This window comes from Chenopodium album, chromosome 5, assembly GCF_948465745.1.
Source record: "Chenopodium album chromosome 5, dcCheAlbu1.1, whole genome shotgun sequence".
Taxonomy (NCBI): Eukaryota; Viridiplantae; Streptophyta; class Magnoliopsida; order Caryophyllales; family Amaranthaceae; genus Chenopodium; species Chenopodium album.
In genome coordinates, this window is record NC_137838.1 from 51,047,837 (window position 1) to 51,066,982 (window position 19,146).

At 35.2% G+C, this 19,146-nt stretch overlaps 1 protein-coding gene and 1 long non-coding RNA gene across 5 annotated transcripts; both read left to right on the forward strand.

The window, feature by feature from the left end:
• Positions 1–1,123: 1,123 nt before the first annotated feature.
• LOC145632097 (uncharacterized) lies at positions 1,124–14,539 on the forward strand. 4 transcript variants are annotated; one of them, XR_014112483.1, is made up of 7 exons: positions 1,124–1,593; positions 1,781–1,930; positions 2,058–2,183; positions 2,715–2,804; positions 4,163–4,342; positions 13,787–14,100; positions 14,194–14,539. It is a non-coding gene; the product is annotated as an uncharacterized LOC145632097 (long non-coding RNA). The 4 variants fall into 4 exon arrangements; XR_014112481.1 differs by lacking the exons at positions 13,787–14,100; positions 14,194–14,539 and adding an exon at positions 4,446–4,620 and having other exon boundaries at positions 4,130–4,342; XR_014112480.1 differs by lacking the exons at positions 13,787–14,100; positions 14,194–14,539 and adding an exon at positions 4,446–4,620.
• A 422-nt stretch (positions 14,540–14,961) lies between these two features.
• Positions 14,962–18,902, forward strand: LOC145630732 (uncharacterized). Its single transcript, XM_081682907.1, has 9 exons — positions 14,962–15,660; positions 15,772–15,909; positions 16,029–16,890; positions 16,966–17,229; positions 17,375–17,667; positions 17,755–17,940; positions 18,024–18,130; positions 18,237–18,321; positions 18,411–18,902. Exons 1-3 carry the CDS (start codon positions 15,589–15,591, stop codon positions 16,377–16,379), a joined length of 561 nt encoding a protein of 186 aa, XP_081539033.1. The 5' UTR covers positions 14,962–15,588; the 3' UTR covers positions 16,380–16,890; positions 16,966–17,229; positions 17,375–17,667; positions 17,755–17,940; positions 18,024–18,130; positions 18,237–18,321; positions 18,411–18,902.
• Positions 18,903–19,146: the final 244 nt, after the last annotated feature.

Genomic DNA, 19,146 nt, shown 5'->3' on the forward strand with positions numbered 1-19,146 from the left:
TTAAAAATCAAGTTGACTCGTTCGAACAATACCTCTATCATAAAATTGTTTAAGGGTGATGTTACTCGTGCGAATATATTTTGCATCATTTTTTTCTCTTTTAAACAAGCGTATCGATTCACTTATTCTCTCGTACTTCCTTTGGTGCCGGTTCTCAAGCTTGGGAACGAAGACTCCCGGGCGCTCGTATTCTACGTTTATCATCAAGTAAACCACCTCTTTCAAACCACCTTCCCTCAACAACTAGTCCTAGTCCAACAAGAATGTCAACCATCAAACAACTCCAAGAAGAGATTGCTCGATTAAGAGAAGAAAAGGCTTAAGAGGCCGAGGAAAGAAGAATCAAGAAATTTAAAAAAGCCGAAAAAAAAATGCCGAGGCTCTAGCCTTGAAACAAAAGATGGAACAATTATCCGTCAAAGAAAAGTCGTTAGAGAAGCTTGTTCTTCATTCTACCCTGGGGAACAAGTACTTCGACGTAGAAAACTTTGCTCCTCTCTCAGGACTTGCTTTGCCAGAAAAAAGTTCGTAGCTACGGACTTGCCAATATTTAAGGTGATCAATAATCCACAAAATCACTTAATGTGTTTTACTTGCACCATGGCATTAAAGGGAGTTGATCATAAACTCTATGCTTTGACTTTCTCTTTATCTTTAGACCCAACCGTGAGAGAATGGTACTATGGGTTCACTAGTAGAAAAACATTCATATGCGTCGCCTCTTTTGCGTCACTCGTAGAAACAAGCGAAGAAAAGGATATATTTTAGCTTCATTATAAGTTATTTGCGTCACTCATTAGCTATGAAGCGACACAAAAGCCTAATATGCTTCAGCTTTATGTTATTTGCGTCGCGTTTATTTATTAGAACGACACAAATAACAGTCTTATTTGCGTCACTCCTTTAGAGACAAGTGACGCAAATGAGTTTGTGAGTTATTTGCATCACTTCTTTAATTAGTGAGCGACGCAAATAGTTAATTCACATCATTACATTTAAGTTATTTGCGTCAATTCTTTAATTATTGAGCGACGAGATAAGTATAGATTAGTAATTAATTCTAAATTTTCTACCATCTCGCCATTTGCTGCTGCCTCAAAATTCGATATACCCACAAAAAAAATACTCTTGCTACCCATTTGTTGCTGCCTTCAACAACTGAATTCAACACAACAATTCGACCAAACCAAAACCTAGAAAAATAGAAAGATCGAAGAAAAAAATCTCCCATTTTCAAGCACAAAATCAAACTAAAATCCCCAGCAAAATCGAACACTAAAAACCCCATAAAAATTGAGCATAAACCCCCCCATTCGAGCAGACGCTCGCTGTATAACCCCCCAACAAATTTGAACCCTGGAAACCCCAAAAAAATCGAAAATTTTCCAGCCAAAACCCCCCTAATTTGAGCAGAAATTCCAACCTCAACCCCCAGCAATTTTGAACCCTGAAAACCCTAGAAAAATTGAACATTTTCGAGCCAAAAACCCCCAATTCGAGCAGAAATTCGAACCTTAAACCACAACAAATATAAACCCTTGTTTTATTTATGATTTTTGTTGATTTAATGGTTGAATTTTGCCACAATCCCAGGTTTTTTTTGTCCTGATTTTTAGGGTTTTGTGTTATTTGTAATTTGGTGCTCTTCAATTGTTGTTTTCAATGCAGTTATTGATTAAATCTTTGGATTTTGCCTCTAATTTAGGGATATGTTCAGCTTTCTAGGGTTATTGTGATGTTTTATTATTTCTAATTGTTTGTGTTTTGCAAATGTTATTAGAAAAGCGAAGCTTTAAATATTTGATAAAGAAGGAAATCAGTGGAAAGAAAGGGGTAGGTACAGTGAAGTTTCTAAAGCATAAGGTTTCTAGGAAAGTTCGATTGGTTATGTGGCAATCTAAAACTCTTAAGATCTGTGCTAATCATCTGAGTATGTGACTTTATTTCCATCATTTGTTAATTGTTCTAGGTTTTGTTTTTTTTTTTTTGTATAATTACTGTTTGAAATTGCTTGAATTAATGAGTTTTTTCTATGAATGATCAATTTGTATTTGTAGTTATTGCGGGTATGATGTTTCAAGAGCATGTCGGGAATAAAAAATCTTGTATGTGGGTTGCTAGTGATTATGCTGATGGAGAGTTGAAGGAGGAGATGTTCTGTATTCAATTCGCGCCGATTGAGAGTGAGCAAATTTTCTTTAAATTAAATGTTTATTATCTATGTTGCTGGTCCAATATCCTTGTGTTTTTGCAATTTGCCATTTAAACAAATTTTAGGGTTATCTTTGAGTTTGTTGTCCAATTTTTTGATTAATTTGGTTTCCATTGTGAATTGCTAATTGATTTTAATCTCGATATTAATCTCGAATTTTTGCTTGAAGAACCCCAAACATTGAATTTGTTGCCCTTTTGCTAAATTTGATCTTAAAATTTGCTTAATTCTTCAAGTCTATTTGTGAATTTCATTCAACCCATACAATTTGCCGAATTTCCTCATCCTTAAAGAAGGTTTTTCTCATTAATCTTTTAGTTTTGCTAATTTCCCCTTTTAATTTTGCTTAATTTTTATCTATTTTGCTACAGTCCAAACGATTTAATGAATGTTTTGGGTTTTGTCAATTTCTCATTACTATGTGTTTACTTATTTCGTCAATTTTGATTCTGTTTTGCCTTATTAATTTGGTTTTTTATTTCTATTTAATCAATCATTGAAGCTATAATTCCATTATATGTTGTCTATATACAAACAACACTTGAAGAACTCCCTATCAAAAAGAAGAGGCCGAGAAAAAAACATTGATTAGGTATGTTTATTGCTTGTTTAATAATTTATGTTGTTTAATATATAAGTCAATGATTAATGTATTTGGCTGTCTATAGTGAGTGCTTAATAACATATCCCCTGCTTCTATATATTTCAGATTTTTTTTTTAATCTTTTAGTTTTATGCTTTGGATATTCGCTACTTTAAATTACCTTGATGTTATATGGGTAATATCGTTTGATTTTATATTGTTAGAATCTTTTTGGTTAGATGTTTATGACTTTTGTAGTGGTTCACATTGAATTGTAAGCAGCTATAATATACCTGTACAAAATCTGTTCATATAATGCAATTAAGGTGTCTAATAAACTTGTATCCAAGTTCTAAGGCTTAGTTGTTCAGGTGGGGGGTTTTAGGGGACTGAAAAACTGAATATTATTGATTAATATAGGCCTTTAAATAGGCTACAGCTATGTTAGCAAAACTTAGAAAATAAAAGCTATGAATTTGTATAAAACTTCAAGGAGAACAACCCTTGCAAGCAGAACTGCTTATCAGACTTTCCAGCTTACCACTTGACAAAACCTGACTTTATTAACTGACTTTTAGATATATCCTTGCATATGAAGTTCCTGGAATTTATGGATTATCTTTTGTTATCTGGTATAATATTGCGGAACTTTTAAAATCTGAATCTTAAAGGGATTTAAGCAATATAATTTACTTCTAAGAAACACAATCTTACTAACTTCACTTATATATTTCATATGCAGCTACATGTTTTAATGTATGTAGTTTCCTCTGTCTGAAATTTTGTTCTCTACTTAGGTAAAACATATTGAGTTGTAGCAATATAGCATAGTTTTGTTCTGCTTAAATCTTGGTTCTTCCTGGTCCTGGTATAAAATAACTGATTATCATTGATACCACCATCGATTATTAAGGTGCAAAGTTAGCTAGATGAATGAATAGCTACTAGATGTCATTTTTTTGTAGTATGTAGAATTACATGCTTTAATAACTTTTTTTGTCCAAGGTCACAACTCACATATTTATGTTCTCGCTACTCTATTGCTGTTAGCTATTATGAATTGATTGCTTAGTCATCATTGTTCCATTGAAATTTTTTAATGTACAATAGTAGGGCAATGCTTGTATAATTAATTACATTGGTTTGTCAATTACTTTCCAATCAAGTGTCTGATTGAAACACCCTCTGTGCTTGAAATTTTCAGAATAGCTGCAGTTATAATCATTGAGTCTATCTTACTTATTTCTTATTGTGTGATTATATATCATTATTAGGATGATGTTCACATATTTATTTATATTTTCATTAGGTTTTTGGTTTGTATACTTGTATAGAGAACTCAGGTATATGTAATATCATATTGCCAGTATATGCTCCATGTAGATACCCTTGAGAAAGTGAGAAACATTCCAATGCTGCGTTTGTAGCTGATTGTATGCCTGGTTTTCTATCACAAGAAAGAGAATCTACGTGAGTGTGGCTACTAAGTCATGCGTTATATGTACAAAATACTTGAACATCATCATAGCAGTAAGGATCTTATTAAGGTATGAGTTGTCAAATATTTCATTTTTGTTTGATAAATACAATTTTATGTTAGCTACAATCTTGAATTAAAACTTTCCTCTTGTATATTTGTTGTGTTGATAGGATTTTTCTTGAACTACACCGTATACAACGGAGGAGATAAATAAAATTTGAGATATTTGGGCAGAGTATTTTATATGTAATGTTGAACTTTAGATTTACACTTAGCAAATGTTGGACTCTTGTTTTGGATTATAGGCTGGATATGAATGAATTTGGTTAATTGGTGTTGGGATGATGAGTATAATGTCAATGATATTGAGATGTAAACTTATTGGACAGGTTGTTAATATATATGCCGTCATTCCCAATTTTATGGGTAGGCCAAAATACAAAGGAAACTCTGCCGAAATTTACATTTGCATTCATTAATATTGCATTTTAATTTCAATTATTGGCGTTAGCATATTACATTATACCACTACCAAGGGAAACAGGTATTACAAACTTATACAAGTAATTATTATAATTAAAAATAAAAAAAAATCACATCATTTGCGTCACTCATTAAACAAACAAGTGACGTAAATAACTCGCATTTTTATTGCCTAGTAAGTCATTTGTGTCACTCCTATATAAACAAGCCACGCAAATAAAAAACAAGAAGTTGCTCAGAACAGCTATTTGCGTCACTTGTTTATAAAGAAGTGACACAAATAACTCTTATTTGCGTCACTTGTTTATAAAGGAGTGACGCAAATAACTCTTATTTCCGTCGCGCCTAGGAGCGACGCAAATGATTTAAAAGTCATTTGCGTCGCGAGCAGTAGCGTCGCTCATAGAAGCGACACAAATACACTGTAAATGAGCGACGTAATTTAGCCTTTTTCTACTAGTACGTGATTGGATCCAAAATTTAAAACAACAAGGGAAGATGTAGATTGGCTTTCATTACCCAATACTAGAGTAACATAGAGTTCAAATCGACTCTACATGAGCTCAAAATGCTTAAATAAGGTGACGATGAAGGTTTCATTGCTTTCTATGGTAGATGGCGAGAAAAGGCGGCCCACCTTGCCCAAAGGCCACCTAAACTCGATTTGGTACAAAAATTCATCGACAACTGTCATGAAAAGTATAACAAACATCGATGCTACCTTGGTCTAGACACTTTTCAAAAGGTCTATTATGTGGCTACTAGGATTGAAGATGATCTTGCTAAAGAAAAAGCAAATAAACCCCATAATCATCATCAACCTAAGAATAACTACAAAAAGGGGAATGATAATACATCATCCTCTATTGATGTATTTGCAACCACCACACAATATAATAATTCAAATCAATACAATAATAATGATCCTAGAAGGAGGTGGACAAAAGAAAGAAAACTTACACCATTTCTTGTAAGCTTTAAAGAGTCATTAGAAAAATTAAGCGAATAAGGCTTACTTGCGCCAACAGGGCCAACACCACCCACTCCACCAGAAAGAAGGTTTCCTCAATGGGATGGTAACGCTTATTGTGCTTATCATAGGGGCGTTGGGCACGATACTGAACTTTGCTACGTCTTAATGCACAAGATACAAGATTTTGTAGACAATAATTCCGACGCCTAAACCTAACAATAATGCATCCCCATTAGGGGTATTTCATATTGATGAGGATTATATGGAAGTGGTAGGTTCAATCCTTTGGACTTTATCACACCTATAGAAAAACCTCTAGCCACAATACTCATAGGGGAAACTAACGAAGTATGTTGATTATGGGGCGACAACTTTCAAGACTTATATGTCTCTAAGTATGCCGTCGTCCCATCTCCATCTTGTATACAAAATGAGACAAATGGAGTGCTTGATTGGGATCATTTCTTGGGGAAGTCACAAGACCTATCAAATCTCTCCTTGGATGAACAATGGCATCAAGCACAATTCATGGAACATCTTAAAATAGAGGCATATCCAAAGCCTGTAGAAGAAAGTTAGTTTGTGTGTCCTACGACTAATAAAAAGGAGGTATATCATCTAACTTGTTCTGGGCGAGTTTATCAAGCACCATCACCACCAAATGGATCTTCCACCACGCAAAATCAAACTCAATGTCAAAAGCAAAACACAATACCACCTCCACTTGAGGTAGAAGATCCATTGGTTAAACAACTTCGCCAATCCAAAGCGAGTGTTAGCATTTGGGAACTCTTAAATACTTCTATAGAACATAGAAATTCTCTTATGAATGCTCTAACGGCCTTGTCTGTAAGCACAGACACAATCCCTCAGGATCTCGATAGCTTGCTTACTAGCGAAAAATCTGACAAATCAATCATTTTCAATAATGATGATTTGCCTTCAAAAGACACTACCCACAATAATGCATTATACTTAACTGTGGGGTGCAAGGGATACAACATCCCTCTTACTTTGGTAGATAATGGGTCAGCTGTAAATGTATGCCCATTGTGAACTGCGAAATATTTAGGCCTTAATCCAGAAATAGACCTTCAATCAAAAACACTAAGCATTAGGGCCTACGACAACTCGAAAAGATCGGTGTGTGGAACTGTTAAGCTACCAATTACCACAGGCCCAATTCAAAAGATGGTTGAATTCCATGTTATGGACATTAAACCTACATTCAGCCTTTTACTTGGACGTCCTTGGATACATGAGCTTGGTGCAATACCATCCTCACTTCATCAAATGATTAGGTTGAACTATCAAGGGCTTCCTATGACTATACATGCTTCTCCACTCAAAATAGCCATAATTGACTAATGACTTTTGGAAATAAACCATAATAATGATGAAGAGGACATGTGGGGATTTGCCGCAGAGCCAATCTACACAATTGAAATGGAAGAAAGCCTCGAAGAATCATTCAAGCTTGATCTGTGTTCTACCAAGATAGTAAACAACATCTTATTCAAGAGTAGTTACTTTCCTGGGTTGCCTTTGGGAACGGGAATGAAGAAATCTCTCTTACTTCCTATCCCAAAGAAAAGCTTCTCCTTTAGATTGGGATATAAACCAACCAAAGAAGAACTAGTGTCTCACGATGCAAAAAACAAAACATGTAGAGACAACAACAAGAAAGGGATAATCACTTTACTCCCATCCTAGCAACGAACCCTTAATGGAAAATTCATTAAGGAGGGAGAAGATTACCCATGCTACGACTTTATCGAACCATTAGTTCTGGAAGGAATCAAGAAGCCGGGATTCGAAATATTCCACGATTGCTACTTGAATGACGACCTTAAAATCGTTGAATCAAAACACCCAATTCCAGGGTATTATGATGGGAAAGCATTTAAGTTGCTATTTGGACTAGAGCGAAATCATGTCTCTACAATGACCAATCAGAATTCCATTCAAGATGAAACTTTTGACCCAACCTCGTTCATTACCCCTTCTAATGAAACCTTTGAGCATGGATGGAGGAAATCTTTCAAATGGACCAATAACAAAGGCAATAAATTGGAGATCATCACAGGCGAAGGGAAGATGTTTGAAGAATCAGACGATGAATCTAGCATAGACTCTAGGAAAGCTGAAAATTTAGGCCTCGTGGCCATTAATGAATCTTTATTTTCTAGTTCTAAGGATAAGGATCCCAAAAAGGATTCTTCTCTTAATGTACTCTCTTTTGAATTTAATAATATGAGCACTATTTCCGAGTATATGCCTTCTCTTGAATCTTTCGAATGCTATAACAATCAATCTAATAAAGATGATAACATTAAAAAATTGGTTGAACTAATGAATGAACGAGAAAAAAAGAACAATATCATTGAAGAAACTGAAATAGTCAATATAGGAACCAATGAAAACAAAAGAGAAGTCAAAATTGGCTTAACTCTAAATTCGGAAGAGCGATCGACCCTCATATCGACGCTCAAAGAATTCGAAGACGTGTTTGCTTTATATAAGGACATGCCTGGAATAGATAGGGAAATCGCGGAACATACCATTCCCTTAAACCCTACCTCAAAACCAGTAAAACAAAAACTTCGATGAATGAAACCTTATGTTGCATTAAAAATAAAAGAAGAAGTACAGTAGCAATTGGACGCTGGTTTCATTCGCGTATGTAATTACCCAAAATGGGTGGCGAACATCGTCCCAGTCCCCAAAAAGGATGGACTATTTTGCATGTGTGTCGATTTTAGGGACCTTTAAAAGGCTAGCCTAAAAACGATTTTCCTCTACCACATATTGACATATTGGTAGATAACACGACTGAACATGCGATGTTATCCTTTAAGGATGGATACGCAAGTTACAACCAAATTTTAATGGAAAAAGAAGACGAAGAGAAGACATGCTTTATTACCCTTGGGGTACATATCGCTACATAGTCATGCCATTTTGTTTAAAAAATGTAGGAGCTACGTACCAAAGAACGGCTACGACTCATTTGCACAATATGATGCATAAAGAGATAGAAGTGTATGTGGATGATATGATGGTAAATTCCAAAGATAGAATGGGACATATAAAAGCTTTATGCAAATTTTTCACTAGCATAAAAGAATACAAAATGCGATTGGAACCACCAAAATACGCCTTCGGAGTAACTTTCGGCAAGTTACTTGGATACGTAGTAAGCACACGTGGTATTGAGATCGATCCCTCTAATATAAAGGCAATTGTTGACATGCCTCCCCCTCAAACAGAAAAAGAAATTAGGGGGTTCCTTGGTAAATTGCAATACATTAGTCGATTCATCAACAAATTGACTATGACTTGCGAGCCAATATTTGAAAAGCAAAAAAAAAAATAAGAGGAAAAACATGAATGGGACAGTCAAGGCCAAAAGAACTTTGAGAAAATCAAAGATTATCTCAAAAGTCCACCAATTTTAGCACCACTAGTACCTAAACTACCTCTTAGGCTATACATCAAAGTTCATACACAGCCACAGGCGCAATGTTAGCACAAGACACTACTACAAAAAGTGGCAAAGGGACCCCTTTTAAGAGACCTGTTGTATAATTTAACGGGTCTTATTTATAAAAAGGACCCTACACCACACATAACGGGTCTGTAATAGTAGGCGCCAAATATTATGTTTTGCAATTTGAAATAACAAGGTAATATTAAAGACCCGTTATTATTCACAACGGATCTCTTAGGTAAGAAACCTGTTGTTAGGTACAACGGATCTTTTAAATGTAAGGTAAAAAAATAATGCTAATACTTCGATTTCTACAGAGTTCCATTATTGCCGCCCATCTTATTTCCATTCCCTCCCAAATTCCTAACAAAAAAAACCCTTCAATTTTATAAAAAAAACCCTCTTCAATTTTTCAGTTGCTGCCTCTATTGCCGAAGAACAGTGGATTTCATCTTTTAAATTTTTCATCAAATTTCCAAATGAACATTTGATTTCATCGATTTCATGTACTACGGCCAGTGTTATTAGTAGCGCTGCCCATCTTTGGGTTTTCTTCAAAAAAAAAAACAAAAAAAAAGAAAGAATGAGCAGCGGCTCTTCCACGGCTCCTCGACAGCTCCTCCAAGGCTCCTCCGCGGCTCCTCCGCAAACTTAAAGGTTAGAATTTTGGCTCAATTAATGCATGTATGCTTTTTTAGGGTTTTGTGTATCGATTATTTATTTGTTTGTGACTTTTCTAATTTAATTTATTTTAGATTTATTGGTTTGTTTGTGGAGATGAAATATTGAAATAAAAATTTTATCTTGTTCAACATTTGTTGGCGAAATCTGCTATTATAGAAATCAAAAAGAAATTGCACCAGTAACTCGTCAATGTTGGGAAAATATGCTATTATTTTAGTTAATGTTGAGTTCCTTATTAAAAGTTGTAAGTCTATTCAGAAATCTGGTACTTGAATTTTCATATCAAGTGTTGGTTCGTCGTTTTATTTTCTGGGTTTTATGATGGTTTTAGTTTCTATGCTTTATGATTTTTAATGTTTTGGATTTTTCCCTTTAAATACTTCATAATTTTAGATTGTATGAGAACTTTATTGTGGTTGGGATTTCCAAATTATTTTTTTTTATTTTTTTTTTATTACAAATGCACTATGTATTCATGCATGTACTCATAATCGTGAGTTTCGTTGCTTATTGGTTCCTGAGTTATGCTTTTTTAAAAAATTTAATTATTAGAATATGAGGGAAAGGCGTAGGGAGAGGGGCAGGGGTAGGAGTATATAAAAATTAAATAAAAAAAATTAGAATAGGATTAATTATTTTAGTTGTTGTTCTGTAGAAAATATTAAATGGATCGAAGTTGGATAACAACAACTAAGTCAGGTGACCCAAAATATCAAGTAGGTGTAAGAGAATTTGTTAAGTTTGCAGTTAAGAATAGTGGAGGCCTCCATAAGCTGCCATGCCCTTGTCACATGTGCCATAATTTCTTGTACAAGAGACCTGAAGAGATACTTAATCACTTGGAGAAATGGGAATATGATAAAACATATACCTGTTGGATTTGGCATGGAGAATGTAGAGATGAAGCTTCGTTGAGCAACTTTTAAGATAATGCTAATGAAGGTCAACATATAAATGAGGGAGATATATTAGAGGAAATGCTCCATGTAGTACATGAGAATTTTTATGAAGATCCCACTAAACTTGAGAGCTTATTAAGTGACTTTGAAAAGCCTTTGTATGAAAGTTGCACTAAATACACAAGGTTGTCTGCCATACTTAAGCTGTATAACTAGAAGGCGGGTCATGGTTTAACTAATCAAAGATTTAATATGATCCTAGAATTGGTAAAAGACATGCTTCAAGATGATAATGTCCTTCCAAGTTGTACATATGAGGCAAAAAAGACATTGAGTGTCATGGGTTTACCTTATGAAAGAATTCATGCTTGCCCTAACGATTGCATATTGTATTGAAACGAGAATGAATCGTTAGAGAGATGCGCCATTTGTAATGCCTCGCGATACAAAAATGATGAAGGACGAGTGTCTGCTAAGGTATTATGGTACTTTCCAATAATACCTAGGTTTAAAAGGTTGTTTTCTAATGCCGGAGATGCTGAAAAGTTAACATGGCATGCCTATAGTCGAGAGGATGACGGAATGCTTAGACATCCTGCTGATTCCCCACAATGGAGGTTTATTGAGGGAGAATTTCCAGAGTTTGCCAAAGAAAAGCGTAATTTACGCCTTGCTTTGTCTACAGATGGCTTCAATCCATTTGGCTCATTGAGTAGCACTTATTGTACATGGCCTGTTGTTTTAATTACCTACAACTTACCTCCTCCACTTTGCATGAAAAGAAGATATATGATGTTATCACTACTAAATTCCGGTCCAAGGCAGCCTAGTAATGATATTGATGATTTGAAGATGTTGTGGGAAACAGGTGTAGAGGTGTTTGATGCACATCGAAACGAGAATTTCAATTTAAAAGCAATGTTGTTCTATACTATTCAAAGTTTTCCAGCATATGGTAATCTATCATGATACACTGTTTATGGGAAAATTGCTTGTCCTGTATTCATGGAGGGTTTTCCAGGAAGGTGGTTGAGTGCATCTAGGAAGAATTTTTTGACGGGAATCGTATATTTTTGCCATGTACTCATCACTATCACAACTTGAAAAAGGCCTTTAACGGACAACAAGTGTATAGGGTGCGCCCTAAGATACTATCTGGAGTAGAGGTGTTTTAAAAGATCAAAGATCTCAAGATCACATATGGTAAGAAGCATAAAAAACTTCTTCCTCAGCAGAGATTCAAAAAATGTTCAATATTGTGCAGCTTACCATATTGGAAATTCCTTTTTGGGAGACATTCACTTGATGTAATGCATATCGAGAAAAATGTGTGTGATAGTGTTATTGGTACACTATTAAATATTAGTGGAAAGACCAAAGATGGGGAGAAAGTTAGAGATGACTTAAAGGAAATGGGGATTAGAGATGAACTCCATGTGGTTAAAAATGAGAATGGTCGAAAGTACTTGCCACCGGCTGCTTATATGCTCTCTAGAAAAGAAAAAATCGAGTTATGTCAAAGCTTGGCCGGGGTGAAAGTGCCAGAAGGTTATTCTTCTAACATTTGCATCCTGGTTAACATGGAAAGTTTGAAACTTGTGGGCCTTAAGTCTCACGATTGTCATGTTTTGATGCAAAATTTGTTGCCCATATCTATTCGTTCAATATTACCTAAAAATGTTCGATATGCCATTACTAGACTTTGTTTGTTTTTAAATGCAATCTGTAGTAAAGTCGTTGATCCCGAACATTTGAATGCTTTGGAGGAAGAAATTGTTATAATTTTATGTCAATTAGAGATGTACTTTCCTCCATCTTTTTTTGATATCATGGTTCATTTGATGGTTCACTTGGTAAGAGAGATAAGATTTTGTGGTCCAATATATTTGAGAGTTCAATGGGCTTTAGAAAGGCAAATGAGAACATACCAAGGGTATGTGAAGAATGCTTATCGACCTGAAGGTTGTATTGCTGAGCTACTTTTCTATGAAGAAGTACTACAATATGTAGGTGATTTTATGGTAAATTCATTGAGGATAGGGATTCCTGCATCTCATCATAGTGGACGAATGGATGGTGTGGGAACCTTAGGTCGTAAGCAACGTGATATGTCTTATGACAATTGGCAGACGGCACACTCATATATTTGCATAATGAGGATGAAGTTGCACCGTATGTTGAAAGACATATGTGACAATCCAAGAGCAAGCGAAAAGGCATTAGCTGACAAACATAGCAAATTATTCATTTCTTGGTTCAAAGATGAAGTAATGAGGGAGCTCGATGACTCTTCAATAGTAATTTCAGATTGAGTCAAGAGTTTAGCATATGGACCTGACTTTAGTGCAACATACTATTCAGGATATGTTATGAATGGTTGCACTTTTTACACAAAGTTCCAAAATGAAAATAGCACTATGCAAAATAGTAGAGTCACTTTAGAGGCCCAAGCTACTCCCTTTGCTAGTGCAAAAGATAAGAATCCCGTGTGTGGTACAATGAGATACTATGGAGTCATTGAAGAGATTTGTGAGTTGCATTACACCATGTTTTCGATTCCTCTTTTCAAATGTCAATGGGTTGACAGCTACAACGGTGTTAACGAAAGTAATTTGAGACTTATATTGGTCAATCTTAACTAGGTTGGTCACAAAGAGGATCCTTTTATTTTAGCTACCCTAGCTAAGCAAATTTTTTATATGATTGACCCCTTAGATAAGCGAAGGTCAGTAGTCCTAACACCAAGGCCTCGACACTCCATTGATGATTGTTGTTTTTATAGTGTGTTGGAGACTCCTTGTTTAACAAGAAAAGTAGTGAATGATAATGTTGATGACTCTTCAATATTTTTTTTTAAAGTGTTAACTTGTTTTTATTATTGGTTTTTCCTTAGGAAGTCCAACTTAAAGTTTTGGTTTTATTATTACAATGATTTTTGCATGTAACTAACCTATTAAATTTATTTTTCTGTTTTTTTTATAGGTTGATGGCTAGAAAGAAAAAACGTGTGCGCCCATCCAATGATGGTGACACACTACATTATGAGGATTATGAGAAAATAAGGAGTGAGGATGAGAGGGGTCGTACTGTAATTGCTATGGTGGGGAAGGGGATCCAAGCTGGCACCAAGATTCATTTTGGAGTGGCATCCTATTAAAAGAATTCCAGTTGGAGAGCACAAGTCTCATTTCTCCACCTACATTGGTGTTGTTGCCCGTGAAAGAGTAACGATTACTTATAAGGAGTGGTCTGACCTTCCAAATGGAGTCTTAGACGAAGTCTACAATGCTATCACAGTAAGCAAACATATTCAGTTATAAGTTATTTGAATAAGTGATACAATATACTTTTACAAAGGAAGGTTTAATAATTTTGTATCAACAATGCAGAAGGGATTTTATGTCATCGAGAATCGCAGAAATTGGATACTGACACAAGCTTCTAAGCGATGGACATCTTTCAAGACTAGATTAAGACTTGAATGGATGTATCTAGAAGATGGAGCAGTCAGACAACATCCCCCATGGAAATATCCTTTTATAAAAGATACAGATTGGGAGATGTTCGTCAAATATTGTACTTCGAAGGAGTTTCAGGTAGCTGTTATACTTTTATGAAATTATCGAAGTGTTAGATTCAAATTTAGCTACATGATCCTACACAATCCCCTGCCTTGCAAACACCCCTTTTCCCTACCATTTCTTTAAATGAGTCCTGAATTTAGGAAACAACTCAGCTTTGGAATTCAGTTCTGAATCCAGTTCTAAAATTCAGTTCTGAATTCAGCTTTGAAATGCAGTTCTGAATCCAGCTTTGAAATTCAGTTCTGAATTCAGATTTGAAATTCAGTTCTGAATTCAGCTATAAAATTCAGTTCTGAATCCATTTTTGAAATTCAGTTCTGAATTCTGATTTGAAATTTAGTTCTGAGTTCAGCTGTGAAATTCTGTTCTGAATCCATTTGTGAAATTCAGTTCTGAATTCAGATGTGAAATTCAGTTCTGAATTCAGATGTGAAATTCAGTTCTGAATTCAACTGTGATATTCAGTTCTAAATTCAGCTGTGATATTCAGTTCTGAATCCATTTTTTAAATGCAGTTCTGAATCCATTTCTGAAATTCAATTTTGAATTCAGATTTGAAATTCAGTTCTGAATTCAACTTTGAAATTCAGTTTTTAATTCAGCTTTGAAATTCAGTTCTGAATTCAGCTGTGAAATTTAGTTATGAATCCATTTCTGAAATTCAGTTCTGAATCCAGTTCTGAATTTCAGTTTTGAAATTCATTTCTGAAATTTAGTTCTGAAATTCAGCTTTGAGCATCTTCCTATAATCTGGTTTCAATAGGCTATGCCTGGAAACCGATTGCTTGAAACTTTACCACAGTTTGGTGAAGTCTGATGCTAGTCCCTCTGAGTTTGGTTTAATTATTTTAGACATTTTACAGCTTTCTTTGTGTTGTGTTTCTGTTTCTTTTTCTTTTGTCGAGCGGGAGGGGAATCGAGTTGGTCATAGTTTAGCTTCTCTAAGTAGTAACTATGAGGATGCTATGGTATGGATGGAAGACATCTCTGGTGCTCTTATGGAGCTTGTAATGGATGATTTCAGCCCCCTGCTGCTTAATAAATTCTGCCACTACTTCCTGTCTGAAAAAAGAAATTCAACTATGAAATTCTGTTTATCCCCTTTACAAAGCTTATATGTTTTGATGCTTATAAGTTTATGTTAAGCTTCCTCTACCAAGATAGTGTATAGTGAATTTAATCTCTGAGTGAAAAAATCGTATGAGGGCAAAGAAGAAGACCTCAAAGTATCGAGGAGGCCGACTTGGGTATCAATATTTTGAAGAACAAATAGTAAGTTTGAAATTTATTGTATATGTAACTGCCATATATCAGTACTGGTGTTGAAATTTTCCTCCAAATATACTTCAAACATAAGTCTAAATTAATTTTGTGCAATGCCAGGAAAAAGAACTTGAAAAACAGGGAGTCCATGTGTCACAAGTGCCTCGACACTTGACTTGGATCAAAGCTCATTCTCAAGTCAAAGATGGAATCATATTTTTTGAAAATCCATTCGATAGGGAAATCCATGAAGCTATAGTAAGAAATCCAATGAAGACTCTTCTGCACAACAATTTAATTTTTTTTTTCATTAAATTCTTGTGAATGATTGCCTTGATTTGAATTTATTTCAATTGGTTTCATCTATTAAATTGCAGATTGCAGTGGAGGCTCAAGCTCAAAGAGGAGAATTCGTGTGCAATGGTCGGGATGACACATTAGCAAGAGCATTGAATAAGCGTGAGCATGGTGGTGTAGTGAGGGCAGTTTTATTAGGTATCACAAATAAGGAATATTTTGGCTTTAACAAACCAAGAGCACCAAGACAATTGTATGCAAAAATCGGCATGATGCAATCAGAGATGGGAACTATGAAAAATAATCCGAATTTATTATTTTCTATCATCATGTCATGCTTAAATCAGGAGCAATTGAAATCGTTCATCGCCATCTTTGGTCAATCAAATGCTATTGGTCAATTTGGCAGTTTGGGTGGGCTGGTTGGTTGATTTGGCAATGGTGGTAGTCAGTGGTCAGTTTGGTTCTGGTGGTCAGTCTAGTCATGGTCAACAGGTTGGTTCTTCTTGTTAGACTACTTTTGGGGGTCAAGCTGGTTCTGGTGGTAAGACAGGTTTTGGTGGTCAAGCTTAATTCGGCGGTTTTGGTGGTCTTGATGGTAATAGGTTAGGTTTTACCCAATTAAATATTTTGGTTGACCATGGAATGCTTAACATTCCACTTACACAACTACTAACTGGAGGGGTGGAGCGACAACAAAGTGAAGGTCATCAATTGTTAGAGTCTCAATTTGAGGATGCTGATAATGTTTCACGTGATAATAAGGCGCAAATAATTCCTCCCGTGCACCAAATTCATCATCAAAGCTCTGAGGCTGAGATGTCCCATGTTTCTTGGCCTCAAAATGAGCAAATTAATCATCCTGACCATGCACATCAGAACAATCATGATGATATCTCAACTGATCTTGGCCTCCAACAGAGCCATTTCAGTTTTCCTGAGGTATTGTATTAAAAGTCATACATCTTCAAATGTAAACTATGTATATGAAATTTGATTCTGTCATAATTTGTATAGGGCTGGAGTGATTGTCAACTGGCTATTGAGGATAGCGATAAAGGACAAGTAATTGTTGCTAATGGGAAAGTCTATATAGAGAAGGCAGAAGAAGTCATCAGAAATCATGTCCAATCACTACCCCCTGGTCACCGCTGAGTCTCTATTATAGGAGATATTGTGCCGAATGCTCCCTTGCAATGTCAAAACGAAGAATTAATCTTTGTTTTCCAAGCAAAGAAGAGTTACACTGCTTGGCCTATTCACTTGATTCTTCCAGTTAAGGTATTGTATTGAAAGTTTTAACTATAAATTCCTTGTTTTCCATATTAATATTATATTAGTTTTTTTATGAACTGAATTTATTTCAGAATTGATTTTAACTTGAGAGTTGCATTTACTTGATATATGTTGTTTGTTTATGTGAAAGGCTGATGTGCACCTAGAAAAAGACGTGACTACTCCATCCCCAAGATCGGCATCATCCCAAACATCAAGCACTCACATGTATCTTTTCACTGCTGAAGAAAACTACCAGTTGGTTACAATCGTTAAAAAGTTATGCTTTGGGAATGACAAAGAGGAGTGAATCCATCTCCTTAAGTTTCCAAAAACTGTATTTTTGACTAAACATGTGGTTAACATTACTCTTTACTATGAAGATTTGCTTAATTGGTGTTTCCAGAAAGACATTGGAGCAGCTCACTTGTATATTTTCATGAAGTAAGTTCATTTACATTTTTAAGATTTGAGAATTTCTACTTTCAGTAACTTCTTACATATTTTACCTTTTATGGATGGCGGGGAAAGGTACTTGAAAGAGCAATGTCAAGAAGAAGGAATTTCGGGTATGTTTGGATTTTGCGATTCCAATGTTCTATCCCCAATGACTCCAACAATAGAAGTGGAAAACCCGTCTGCATACTTAGCTCGTATGTTTGGGTGCAATGAGGGAAAGAATCGTTACCAATTATTCTTTGCACCTTATAATGAAAAGTACGTGCATTATGTGTTTCTCTACAATAGCTGATAATTATTTATATGTTACTTTATTAACTTTTCGTGCAATTTGTATGTAGTCGAAATTGGATGTTAGTTATTATTAGCCCTTGGAATGGGATAGTCTATTGGTTGGACCCAAGTGAAGCAGACAACATACCTGAGTTTGCTAAAACAATCATCAATAGTAAGCAATTGAGTAATCATTTAATGACTTCATTATATTTGTATTGATGTTCAAGTAATTGGTATTTTTGTCATTATTATTATTTGATCTTGTCATAATTATGTAGGGGAATCAAATAATTTAGCGTTGTCCATCGCAAGGATATCAAGAAAATAAAAAATGATGCATATATTGGGTAGAAGCAACCAAAGGTATTCACTTTTTCTTTTTAAACTTAGCATATAATGATATGTTGTAGGTCTTAGACATGATAAAGTAACTCATGAATGATCTGTTGTAGTGTCCTAGCCATCCTAAACACAAGAAGGATTATGGATATGTTTTGTGCCGGTACATGCTCGTGATTTTGGAAAAAAAGGGTGTTATGGATTACCGACAAGGTTAGAATTTATGCACTTTGGATACTTTGGTTGTTTCAACTCAATATTTCTGACCAAAATTTGCTCAATTTAACCAAAATATTTCTGCCTAGCTATACTTGGCAGGGCGGCAGCAGCCGCCTTGCCTAGGCAGGGCAGCAGCAGCCGCCGTGCCTTGGCAGGGCAGCAGCAGCCGCCGTGCCTTGGCAGGGCAGCAGCAGCCGCCGTGCCTTGGCAGGGCAGCAGCATTACTTAGTTTTTGGAACCTAAATCTGGATCTTGTAAAAGCTGGTTCATAATTAAATTATGTAACTTTTACTTTATGAATAAATTTAATTATTTTGTCCCTTTACGGCTGTATAAAAAGTCGATGGTGTAAAGTTGTTAATTACTATCCAATCATGATGTAAAAAAGCTGGACAGTTCATCATTGTACTTGAAAGAGAATCATATTTCATAAGAATTCCTTTTCCTTAATTATATAATACTTAGTAAAATACTACAGTTTATGTAAAGGAGTAAGTGCACTAGCAACACTCAGTTTATTGTAAATTCCTGTTCTTTATTTTCTATTTTAAGGTGATTATTGAGTAAGCTTTTAGCAAATTGAATTCCCTTGTGACCTTTAAGTATAATCTATGTAAGGATGTCAGCCAA

Bases quoted from the DNA above. Each gene is read 5' to 3' on its own strand.
- LOC145630732 (XM_081682907.1), top strand. From the start codon at position 15,589: ATGAGGGCAAAGAAGAAGACCTCAAAGTATCGAGGAGGCCGACTTGGG. The intron at 15,661-15,771 runs GTAAGTTTGAAA...GTGCAATGCCAG, and splicing joins AATATTTTGAAGAACAAATA to GAAAAAGAACTTGAAAAACA. The intron at 15,910-16,028 runs GTAAGAAATCCA...ATTAAATTGCAG, and splicing joins GGGAAATCCATGAAGCTATA to ATTGCAGTGGAGGCTCAAGC.